General features: G+C 48.6%; 1 protein-coding gene across 22 annotated transcripts in view; it reads left to right on the forward strand.

The window, feature by feature from the left end:
* Positions 1-7,272: 7,272 nt before the first annotated feature.
* The window catches only part of CAMK2G (calcium/calmodulin dependent protein kinase II gamma), a 165,119-nt gene continuing 160,048 nt past the window's right edge, over positions 7,273-12,343 (forward strand). For 21 of the 22 annotated variants that reach the window (XM_032778266.2, XM_075072891.1, XM_075072892.1 and 18 more), the window contains exons 1-2: positions 7,326-7,581; positions 9,421-9,515. In XM_032778266.2, coding sequence (XP_032634157.1) covers positions 7,517-7,581; positions 9,421-9,515 — 160 coding nt within the window. In that variant the 5' untranslated portion in view covers positions 7,326-7,516. Of the gene's footprint in view, positions 7,582-9,420; positions 9,516-12,343 lie in introns of all 22 variants that reach the window. The other variant, XM_075072899.1, reaches the window with a different exon arrangement.

Consider the following 12,343-nt stretch of genomic DNA (forward strand, 5'->3'; position numbering starts at 1 on the left):
GGTGCCACAGGATTCTCTGCTGCTTTTACAGATTCAGACTAACACGGCTACCCCTCTGATACTTGACAGAAGTGAGTAGTGATTTTGGCTGCCTCACTTTTTGAGTATCCAGCCTGAGACACCTTAAAGGAACCTGATTTCACTGGTGGGTTCTCAGCATTTTCTGAAAGTCAAGTTTGGCATCTGAAATAACTAGTCAAGTTTCAAAATCTGCCCTCTATATATTTAGAATCAGTTTTGTTCTGTACATTCTACTTGTGCCTGAGCTGTCATTCCTAGGGAACTGTGCCTGATTAAGACAGCCCTCCACACTCTTCCTCTGCAAAGACAGAAGCAAACTCACTACTTTTCATGCCTCAATAGAAGCTCTTAGCACTCATTTGTAAGATGGCTCAGTATTTTCTATCTCCTCTGTCTGGATTTATTACAGTGGTGCCGAGAGACCCTACCAAAAGCAGGGCCCCACCGTGTTCAGTGTTGTACACCAGGCCCTGCCCCAAAGAATTTGCTTCCTAAATAGACAAACAAAAGGAAGGAGGAGAAACAGAGAAGTTTGACATGGTCAGACCAGGAGTCTGTAGCAGAGCATGAATAGAACCTTGAGTCCCTCTCCAGTAACCGATACACTAAAACACATGTATTTTAAAAACTTTCACTGGTTTTTAGATTTTTTTTTTAAATTTGTTGCTTATCTCTCTCTTTTTTTTTTTTTGGCTCCCCCTAATTTCCCCCTATTTGTTTCTCTCTCTCCATCTTCAGCCTTCCCAGTTTCTTTATCATTGTTAATGTCGGCTGTTCATCTCTTACGCAGCTTGGCACTACCCTGCTTGGCACGTTAGTACCTATTGCCTTTTTCGCTTGTTTAATATTACTGAAATGATTGCTGTGTGCAGCTTCCCTGACAGCTAAATATTGTACTTTCCCATTTTCCACTGTGAGTTGAATTCCAGCCAATTTCCTTTCACTTGCTTTGTAGCCCTGCATTCTGCTTTCCTAAGGTCCAGTGCTTTTATGTTCCTTCCCTTCCCACAGATACTCATCAACATTCCAAACCTAACATTAGGGTCTGGGGGTACCTGGGGCCTGAGCCAAAACCCATTAAAATCAATGGAAAGGCTCCCATTAGTTTCAGTGGGTTTTACATAAGGCCCTAGATGATTTACATATTTTTGTTTGATCATATCTAACTCAGTGCCAGTTATTAAACCCAGATTAATCCCTGACTTGGCTGGCGGTATAATATAAGGAAGCAAACCTGTACTACCCCCATGAACATGTCCTCCTTAGAGTTTCCACTGTTGTTTTTCTAGTTGGTAGGCCAAATTCTGCCCTCCCAGCCAGTGTAAATCTGGAGTACTCCACTACAGGCAACGGACTATCTCCAGAGTTTATATGGGGGAACTGAGAACAGGATATGGCCCAGTATCTGGTAGCTGAAATCCCCCATGACCACTGAACAGCCCTTTTCAAAAGCCTCCTTTATCTCTACAAATATTTTCTAGTCTCTACAACATAATTCTGTCCAGGCACCATCCAAGCTTCCCCTTTACTGCAGTGTTATCCTTTACCTCGATGCAAGTAGACTCTGCTGTGTCAGCCAGAACGCTCATATTTCTTTCTGTTGACACCATACACTCTTATGCATATTGCTTCCCCTCCTCCTGCTTCATTTTGCTTAGATTCCTTCTGAAAACTCTATACCCATAATTTAGTCTCCCACTCGGTACTTGGTTTAATTAAGTCTGTCACTCAATTTATACAGCACTTCTCTCTTAATGCAAGCTTTAAAAACAGGAATCTGTTATCTGCTCCCATAACACAAGCAGCGTAGAAAACATGTTCAGCTTTCCATTCCATGTTTGTTGTCTCCTTTTGTTGTCTTCACTCCCCACTTTTTCTTGTAGCATTTCTGAATAGCAAACATCCTCCTTTGTACCCCTCCCCTCGCTATTGTTCCTCACCTAGTTTTGTGGGATCAGCACAGCGCTCAGTCACTGAGTCCGTATTAACTGGATGAGCTTGATCCAAAGTCTGTTGTAATCTATGGAAAAGTTCCCATTGACTTCACTGTGGGCCTTGGATCATGCCCGGTGACTATCTTATAATTAAAAGAAAATCACATTTCCCCTCCCTTGTTTAAAGACAAGAACAGTTGCTTGTGATCCCTGGAGTCTGGATCTCTTCTGTCCCCTCCAAACTGCCCTTGCTCATTACAGAAGGTTTTCTGGTTTCAGTATATCCTTCGCTGTCAATGGTTGTCCCTTTCTTTATTGAACGGTTGCTATGTATCGGGTTTTTCATCTCTGGATATTGCCTGGGAAGTGAAGCTCAGCCTGGTTGCTGGTGCATGTGTCCCATTGTTGGTCTTAGTGAGCCTGGCAGGCACTTAGCTGACCAGGAGGTGAAAGATGCAGGTTAGCATTCTCTTCGCACTCTCATTGCTACTCTCATCCTTTCCTTCCAATCTCCTCCTTTCAATAGGTAGGGTCAGAGACAGGGTTTAAAATGGACTCTTAATATAGTGCTAGGTCATGAGCTGACAATGGATTTTCAACAAAATCTAGATTGTCAGTTCTCTGGGGCAAGGACTGTCTCTGGGTTTGTTGGTACAGTGCCTAATACAAAGGGATGATAATATTTCTCTGGGGTCCTCACATGCTACAGCAATAGAAATAATGACATTCTTTAGAACACCATCATTTCCTAACCTGAAGAGAGAGCTTTCTGGCTTTTTAAAAAACGGTTTCATTCTTTATATTTCTTTCCATCTCTCTGCCCCCTCCTTTTTTTTTGCTCTATACCTCTTGTTCTTTTTCCTCCTTTTGCTTTCCTTTCCTCTCTCCCTTTTCTGTCTGTATCCTCCTTCCCCTGGGTTCCCATTTCACTTTCTCTCTCTTCTCTGCTTGCTCTATCTCTGAACCCAGGCCAGATCCACCTCTGTTTATTTATTTTGGCTGCATCTGTGACCCAGCACAATCTGGCCCACTTTAAGTTCATAAGGTGCTAAGAATTAGGAGTCTTTCCCCATCTCTGTTTCTTTCCCATCTCTCTACTTTTCCTTCACAGTAAGGAAAAAAGTAGCAAGCAGCCTTACTATGATGTTGGACCCTTCCATCCCTGCATGCTGCTAACTGTGGTGCTGCCCCTCTCCCCCCAGATCCCACCTGCAGGGGCGGCTCTAGGCACCAGCAAAGCAAGCATGTGCTTGGGGCAGCCCATTTGCAGGGGCAGCAGGGATCCAGAGTGGGAGCTGAGAACCAACAGGTAGTAGTTCCTTGGTTAGCTCCCTGCCTATAGAACCAGCCCTGGAGCAGGGAAAGAACTACATTTCCCAGCATTCCTTTGGCCACTACCAACTGAAAAGGAAGGAGGGGGACCTCATGCGGCAGCGTGTTGTGAGTGGAAGGTTGCACTGTGGATGGTAGGGATACCGTATTTTAACATTCAAAAAACAGGACACTCCACGGGGAGGGAGGGTAGCCCCAGCCTGACACCATCCACTCCTTTTGACTGCCCTCCACAGAAACCCCAACCCATCCAACCCCCCCTGCTCCTTGTCCCCTGATTGCCCCCTCCCGGGACCCCTGCCCTTAACTGCCCTTTGGGACCTCGCCCCATATCTGATTGCCACTGCTCCTTGTCCCCAACTGCCCCCTCCTGAGACCCCACCCAACTTCCCCCTAGAACCTCACCCTCTACCTGTCCCCTGACAAAACCCCTGGGACTCCTATGCCTATCCAACTGCTGCCTGTCCTCTGACTGTCCCCCCGAACCTTGGCCCCATCCAACCCCCCCTGCTCCCTGCCCCTTGACTTGCCTCCCGGGAACCCCCTACCTTCTCAAACCCCCAGCCCTTACCGTGCCACTCAGACCAGCGTGTCTGGCTCCTGGATGGTGGCAGGCTGCCTACAGCGCCCGTACTCCCCGCGGAGCCCACGCCCCCCCCCGCACGACCCACACTGCCTTCAGATTTGAACACCTCAAAATTCAGGAGTGCTCAAGCTCAGTTTGGGCAGCTGTTACTTCATTTCTCCCAAATCAAATATACTGATCCACTGTAACTTGCTGTAGAAAAAGTAGGATAAAATTGAGCAAGAAATGCTTCTCAGTGGTTATTTGGGCTGGGATTGCTATTTTCAACAGCCATTGCCTTTTTGTTTGTTTGTTTGTTTGTTTGTTTAAAAGGAAGACAGTGATACTGCATTGGCAAATTCCCCATAGAAAGAAAGAGTGGAATAAAAGAATAATAAAGGCACCTCAACTTTTCCTCATTTATGTAGGACAGTCTTATAATATGCACGCAGATATCCTCCATCACACAAGCTGAAAATTGTTCCACTTTACTGCAGTTCTGTAACCATATGGGAATCAATCCTGTCTGTGTTCTGTGCACATCTAAAATTCCTGCTGAATGACCTGTCCTAGGAGCGAGTTACCAGTGACCCAGGGGTAAGGGAGTTGAGAGCCCAGGGATGGGGCAGCAGGAGGTGTGGGGGCAATGGTGGGGGGGAAAGGGGTGGCCCAGAGTTGGGGCGGCAGGGGGTGTGAATGTGGGGGCAGAGAGCCCAGGGCTGGGTCAGCAGGGGGTTGCGGCGAGGAACCCAGGGCTAGGACAGGGGGCAGCCAAATTTTTTTTTGCTTGGGGCAGCAAAAAACCTAGATCCGGCCCTGCCCACTTGCATTGTTTGGATCTCTTTTGTACATTGTTGGGCTCCCATGCTCAGATTTGCTAGCTTAATACATGGTTTGGGGTATGTTCTTCCCACTGCTGTATCCATTTGTGGTGGTTTGTGCTGCTTTTTCCTAAATCCTCTTTCTTCTTCCTGCAGGACCCCAGGACCAAAACACAAGCTCAAATTCTCTCCTCCTGACCATTCATGCAATACAAAGTGGTATGACCGGGCCCTAAGTGTCCACCCTAAAATTTGCTTGATGTACAGAAGCTACAAAGTGGCATAATTGTCTCCTCTGCTAACTGCCTCCAGATGCCCTGATGCGGGGAAAGGCTCAAGTGTGCCTGTACTACACCAATTTACAACTGGCATTACGTTCCATCTAAATTAATACAAGAGACCAGAGCTAGCTGACATAAGTTAAAGCAGCCCCTGAGCTGCTCCAATTTATGTCAAGTGCTGGGTTCAGCATAATTGCACTGTGGGAATCAAGTGCTTCTTGCTGGCCCACCTCTTCTGCATTGAGTGTATCTGATGGAATTTGGGCCACAGAAACCTGTTACTAGGTGTGCATCTGCTGGATCCATAGGTGCTGGGACTAGGGGTGCTGGGGTCCTGTTGCACTCCCTGGCTTGAAGTGGTTTCCATCACATACAGGGTCTACCAGAGATGGATGAATGGGGCCGTAACAGCAGCTTCCATTCAGCACTAAAGGGCCTGCTATATGCAGTCTCAATGAGGGGCAATGGCTGGTAAGATAATTTGAGAGTCTTTAAATGATTCTGTTTTGTCAGCAGTTTCCAGCACAGTCAGTGTGGGCACAATAGGAGGTGTGGCATGCTGTGGTTTCCTACTCACCTTTCTGTTGTGTTGTTTTTTTGTAACGTTATTGTTGTATTGCCCTATTTCGGCTGCCTGTTTTCCACATTTGCCCTTGCTCTATTTCTATCATTTATGTGGCCTACACTTTGAAGGCTCAGACAGGCTGTATAAGCCCTATACAGACAGACGGATAGACAATTGTTCACTGCTGCTATGTGTTCCTGTTACTTTGCTGAACAATAGAAGAGGGCTTCCTTGCTGGTCCTTTCACATACAATAATAATACCTAGCATTTCTATAGTGCTTTCAATCTTCAGATCAGTTTAATACTAATGCTCGATACTGCTAGAGTGAGTTGGTCTCCCTGTGTCTGTAACATGCTCCTTTTCCTGACTCTTTGGAGAGGTCAAAGAACATTTGCCCTCTTCAGCTAGGCCTGCCACTGTCCCAAAACACAATCTCCAAACTAGACTTGGTTTGTCATAAATCAAAGAATATTTTATTGGCAATCACTCAGAGGAAGAATCCTTAAACAGGAGAGGTGAAAATAAACTTGCCTATAAAGTTGCTATGGAAAGCATCTCCTGAATGGCACAAACTGCAGAGACAGAATGGAGTCTGGTTTACTTTCCTGGAGAGCACAAGGCTGGTCCTTTGGTGGGTACCTTAGTGGGACGAAGCCCCATCTACCAGTGAGTGTGTGTGAGTGCAGGGTAAGGCTCCATCAGTTTTAAGGCACTGCATGAGTTACTATTCTGCCATTTCACCAGCTGGTTATTTTCCTCAGTGATTTCTGTAGGTAACCAACGAGACAAAGCACCCTCTGGCGAATGTTTTTTCCTCACTCCAGTGTGTGTTGTCTATGAATCCTGGGCTAGCTGCTCAGGGTGTATCTATTTTCCAGTTCACATCAGCACTCCTAGTTTCTCTTATCAGAGTGTAGTTCCTTCTCCTTGGTGCCTGGAGCTAGCAATGTCAAGGTGCAGTTAGTTCCCCCTTTTAGGTGCACATTCTCCACCTCGCAGGGCCTGCAGAGATTATCCCCACTTCACAGGAGACCTGTCAGACTGCAGTTACCACCCTCTATGTGCATACTGGGGTTAGACAGCAGTAGTTTTCTCCCTCTTAACTCGCCCTTCCTCTCCCACCCCATTGGCCCATGGAGAGAAGAAAGGAGAGACTGCAGTTTTCCTCCTCCCCTCTGCGTATGGTGGGGTCGGGCTGCACTAGTTCCCCTTCTCTTGGTGCACACAAGGATTAATCTCCTGTAGCCTTATTTATCTGCGCGGGACTCTCAGCCCGCCCTATTGCACGTTCCTCGCGCAGGGATCTCAGGCAGCAGCCCTCCCCTTTTCGGTGCATGCAGGAAGTTTATCTGGCTGCACTTCTACCCCGCCCCCGTACCTAGGAGCAACAAGGGGTCAGACCCGGCCCCGGCCAGGCTGCGGGAAGCTCTCGGGCTGGTTTCCTCCTCACTATCGCTCCCTCCCTTATGTCCCCCCGCCCCATCCACGGTCATAGGGCTCTCGCCGAGCTGGGGGTGCTCTGGCTGTGACTCGGGGGCGCACGCGAGGGGCTCCCGCGCCCCGGTTACTCCGCTGCGTCTCCTCCTGCTCTGTGCTGGGGCGGGGGGGGGGGGGTCAGGCTGTAGCACCTTCCCCCGCGCAGACAGGCAAGGGTAGGGGCTCGCCTGCTGCAGCCTGCACGCGGCTCGCCCCTCGCCTGCGCCCCCAGGCCCAGCACCGCCCGCTTGCCCCGAGCGCCAGGGCACGGCCCCACCCCGGGGCCGGGCGGAGGCTGAGGGCGGGCGGGCTGGGGGTGTCTCCCAGTAAGATCTCGCGGTGCTGGCGGGGGCTCAGCCTCCTTCTCCTTGGTGAGCGGTGACTGTGCAGGGCGGCGCGGGGAGCCAAGCAGACGTCGGAGGAGGCTGCCTGGAGGACAGGGCGATCCGCCCGCGCCGGCCGGCAGCAGCCCGCGCCTCGCCCAGCCCCATGCCCGAGTGGCGCTGAGCCCAGCCCAGCATGGCCACCACCGCCCCGTGCACCCGCTTCACCGACGACTACCAGCTCTACGAGGAGCTCGGCAAGTACGGAGCCCGCCCGGCCCTGCGCCCCGTGGACCTCCGGCTGAGTCCCTTCCCGCCTGTCTCTCCCCCGGGAGCCCCCGCCCCTCAGCCCTGCCACGAAGCCTCTGCGGCACCTGGGCTGTCCCACTCCACCTTCCTGTGCCGGACAGGGTGCCCCTGAGCTCCTGGGCTCCTCCTGCTGCCCTGGTCCTGGGACGGCAGCTGGCGTCTGCTACACCCGGGTATCCTGCCACTGCCGCCCCTACAGTGGGACCGGGAGGCTCTGCTGCACCCTAGGGCCGCCCTCGTCCCCGTTCTGCACGGGGAGTGGGTGCTGCCGCCCCCCGGGGTTAGTCACATCCCAACCCCAGGTGGAGCTGCAGGTCAGGGTGCCCCCCGTCCTGCATCATGTGCGGCTGTGCACCCCGGGACTGCTTGGGGCTGCTGCACCCTGCTCCCTCAAACCATCCTGGTTATAGCCATAGCCCGGGACACTCACTCCAGCTGTCCCTGCTGTCGCTCTGGCTTCCTCCTGAGATACTCCCCCAGCCCTGCAGAAGGACCAGGTTCTGCGGCTGTATAGGGGATCTCCCCTCCCCAGTTTTGGGATCAGGCACCGCTGGACCCAACTCCCCTGCCCCTAAACGCACACCTAGACCTGCAGTGGGATCTTGTGGGGACATGGAGGTGATGCAGCAGTATACAGGATGGGATCATTGTGTGTTGATGCATCCCTGAGTACTGCTGCATCTTTCCCTCTCCTTCCCTGCACCAGTCTCTGGGCACTGCTGCATCTCTTTGCCCCTTCCCCACACGGATTCCTAGGTGGCTGCTGCAGCCTGTGTCTCAGCACCCAGCCGTGGCCCAAGGAATGATGCTTGTAGTATTTCTCTTTGGTTTATATGGAGTAGTTGGGGGTGGGAGCGGAAGCTGAGTAGGGTTCAGGACTCTGGAGTGTAGGGAGGGGCCTGGTTGTCTAGGGCCAGATCCTCTCTGATGGGTTAAGTTTTCTGTGGGGCTGCTGTGGTGTTCTGGTTTGTTTCTAGTTCCAGTGTACAGACTTCTCTCGGGACTGGTGGGACCTAGTTCCCCACTCAGAGGCTTGGATACTTCCCTGTCAACTTCCCCGTATTCACCCTTCTGACCTTCCTGAGTTTTTCTTCCATCAAGCCCGTTCTCTTGTCTCTCTACACACCATTTTTTGTTTTGGGACCACTTTCCAAGTTTTCCTTCTTCCCCACAACCTCTTAGGGCTTGGGCTGTCTTTCCTTACACCCTTTTTTCTTATGCCATCTCCCTTTTCTTCTAAGAATCCTTCCCCTTTCTGTTCTGCCACTCACTGCACTTCTCCTTACAGCCTGTTGAGCAATAATAATTCAGATTTATAAAATGTTAACTTACAAACAAGAATTAGCCTGCCAGCCCCCTTGGGAAGAGGTATTTCTTCCTAGTTCACAGATAAAGAAATTAGTGTAGCAGAGTTAATGTCTTGTTCAAAGTGCTGCAGTGATTCACTGGCCCAGCTGGGACAAGAACCTAGGAGAATTGATTCCTAGTTGTCTTCTCCAGCCACTAGACCATTACGGGATGGACTTCCTGGCGATGTTTCCAACCTTCTAGGCTACTCCTCTTTCATTCTTCAGCCTCTGTATGTTATGTCTGCACTCTTCTCCCCTCCCCTCCATGGTGCACTGTTTGTACTTTCCTGCTTAAGGCCCCTAGGAGGCCTCAGCCAAGCTCTGGTGTATACACTTTTCCTCTGGCGTTATTTGCTGACTTGACATGTCCAAGTTGAGGGTGGAAATTGTTCCTGTTGCATTATTATTTTCAGTTTCACAGCCCCCGCTCTCTTTCTTCTAGGGGAGCCTTTTCTGTGGTCCGCCGATGTGTGAAGAAAAATTCATCCCAGGAATATGCTGCAAAAATCATCAACACCAAAAAGCTGTCAGCCCGAGGTTAGTATCCAGATCTGTCCTTCATCCCATCGCCTTTCTCTACGAACAGGAGAAACATGATTGGAATTTTAGTTGCAACAAGTTTATGGGTTTTGTAGGTGGTTGTCTTGTAGTATGAAGTAATAAGTAGTGATGCAAATGGTAGCCTGAAGGATTGTTGCAGGGATCCCAACTTCTGGGAGTACTTCATGTCATCTTTTCTCTTTTTGAGGACCTACTATATACCCTCAATGAGCCAGCATTGCTAGAGGTCTTCTGTGCTTTTGGGTATAGTCTTGCTGGATAAAGGATCTTTCTAGTTTCAGGATGTTGTCATAGGTGGTGTATTCCTCTTGTAGCTAATCCTATGTCTGATGTGTTCATATTTGAACTTGATGGAAGAGGTCTCTATAGCTTCTGAAAGAAGCAAATTAAATTTCTGTTGTTCTCTGCTGCCACCTAACTCCCAAAGCCTCTCTTCAAAACCTGTATGTGTCAGCTGAACTCAGAATAGTGGGACAGGAAGGAACAGAGAATCTGTCATCTCGAATTTATTTGCTGAACTTTTCTTGTGATTTGCCCTGGTTTATTTCACAAGGCAGGCTCTATATGCATGGAGTGTGAGGTGGCTTCCACTGTGGAGGGACATGGGCAGGAGCTGAAATCGATGGGGAAAAAACCTGAATTGGATTGCAGCAGGAGGAACTATAAAGAGAGATGTAACTGCCTGAGATCTCAGAGGGAATGAATGTGGAAAAGGAGCTAAGAGAAGACTTACTGCACTTAGGCTATTCCGTTTTGACAGAAGTGACAAATGCTATGTTCCTGATGAGCTAGATGATCAGCCAGAGGCTGAGAACCAGGTAGTATATGACCAGCAACTGAAAGGGTGACACCAGAGCGGCAGAAGTTGGTGACAGATAATTTTGATGAGCACTTTGGTAGCAATGAGCATAGCTCAGGCTGTCTGACTCGTAAAAAAGAGAAAAGGATGGTATACTATCTTCCTAGTGCCAGGGCGTGAAATGTGATGACAAGAGCAAAGCATAGCCTGCAGAGTAGCAGTGAATGTTCACCTAGTGTAGTTCATGTGAAAGCTAATGACAGGTTCAAAGGGAGAATGAGTGGCTCAAGAATGACTTTAGAACCCTGGGAAGAGTGCTGCAGACCGAGGTCAACATAGGTGGTGATTTGTCTTTCTAGTAACTAGTGCGAGTAAAGTCAAGAGTGACACTGGAGACCAGTCAATGGATCTGTGGATGGTTTAGAAGGGAAAGGCTGTTGATGTACAAGACAGGTGCCAGTACTCCATAAAATCTCCACTGAAGCACAAGGGGTCCCAGTTCTGTGGGTTCAAAACTGGCAGGGCTAGTTACAGAGGCTTTACACTGACTAGGAAATGGGTAATTGGGAGCATTTGCTTAATGAAGGGAGAATATGATGTAGTGGACACAACTGAAACCTGATAATTCAGAGAACCATCCTGTCAGCATTAGGGGTACAATCCTCTTTGTATGAGGGATGGGGTAATACTCTAAAGTAACAAAACCAGCGAGAAACAATTTCCCCATTAATGGAGTGGTAGCAAAATAATCTGGTACGGTTGCAAGAAATGGCTATGTGGGGCTAGAGGAAAATAAAAACAACAATTCCTAAACCAGTTACCATGAAGTCCAAAATCTCCAGATAATGTGGTCGTGTAGGATTTCAAGCACTCAGAGAGTGGTTGGTTACAAATACAAAAAGTGTGGAACATCATCACTTCTCAGATTAATTAAAGGACACACATTTGAGCCAGGAAGTAGGGAATCCAGCCAGAGGAGAAATTCTTCTTGATCTACTTCATACCAGTAGGGAGTTCTTGATTGAAAACATAAGTGGAGTAGGACACTTCCGTGCTAATAACTGTGAGCTCTCTTAATTCAAGGTATTGATGAATAGATTCATAGAACACAGCTGTCCAAAGGTATCTGATTTGGAGAGATCAAGTGTGGGGGGAATTATGAAACTGACTGAAAGAGAGAACTATTGGGAGGAGGAGGTAGTGACTGATCAGGTTTCTTGAGGTCCCACTGAAATATCTGATGGCCACAAGGAACTTTGTGTTGGAAATTAAGTGAGGAAAGACAAGGCAACAAAGAGTTAATGATAGTCAAAACGGTTGGTGGGAATAGGGGCTCAGATACGGTGGGGCTGGGAGCCATGTAAGAACCTAGATGGATAAACACTGTAAAGACTCTTCAAAGTAGAAATATTAGAGAGATGTTAGGGCTGTTAGCCGATGATAGAGATGAAATCAACAACTGTAAAACGGTGGAGCTGATGAGCAGTTTTTTAAAAAGCTGTTTGTTATGGCAGCAGGACCGTGAGATGAATTCTGCAATAGCTTGGGTTTACCGTGCCTGCTGCTCCTCATTCCCATGTTAGCTCTCACCTCACTGGGAGCGCCCACCCATCTGGCTTCTGCACATATTATGGTATCCTCCCATTGCCCCACTTCCAACATCCTCCTCAGACTTCTGTAAGGTGTTTGACTTGGTCCCACACAACACTTTAATTAAAAAAACTCTAATGATATGAAATTAACATGGTACATGTTAAATAGATTAAAAACTGGATAACTGATAGGTTTCTAAATGTAACTGTAAATGGGGACGCCTCATTGAGTGGGTGTGTTTTTCGAGTGGGGTCTTGCAGGGATCTGTTCTTGGCCATATGCTATTTAATATTTTTTTTTATCAGTCATGTGGAAGAAAACCTAACATCACTGATGAAGTTTGTCGACAACACAAAGATTAGAAGAGTGGTAAATAATGAAAAGGACGAGTCACCGATACAGAGCGATCTGG

This window comes from Chelonoidis abingdonii, chromosome 16, assembly GCF_003597395.2.
Source record: "Chelonoidis abingdonii isolate Lonesome George chromosome 16, CheloAbing_2.0, whole genome shotgun sequence".
NCBI classification, from domain to species: domain Eukaryota; kingdom Metazoa; phylum Chordata; order Testudines; family Testudinidae; genus Chelonoidis; species Chelonoidis abingdonii.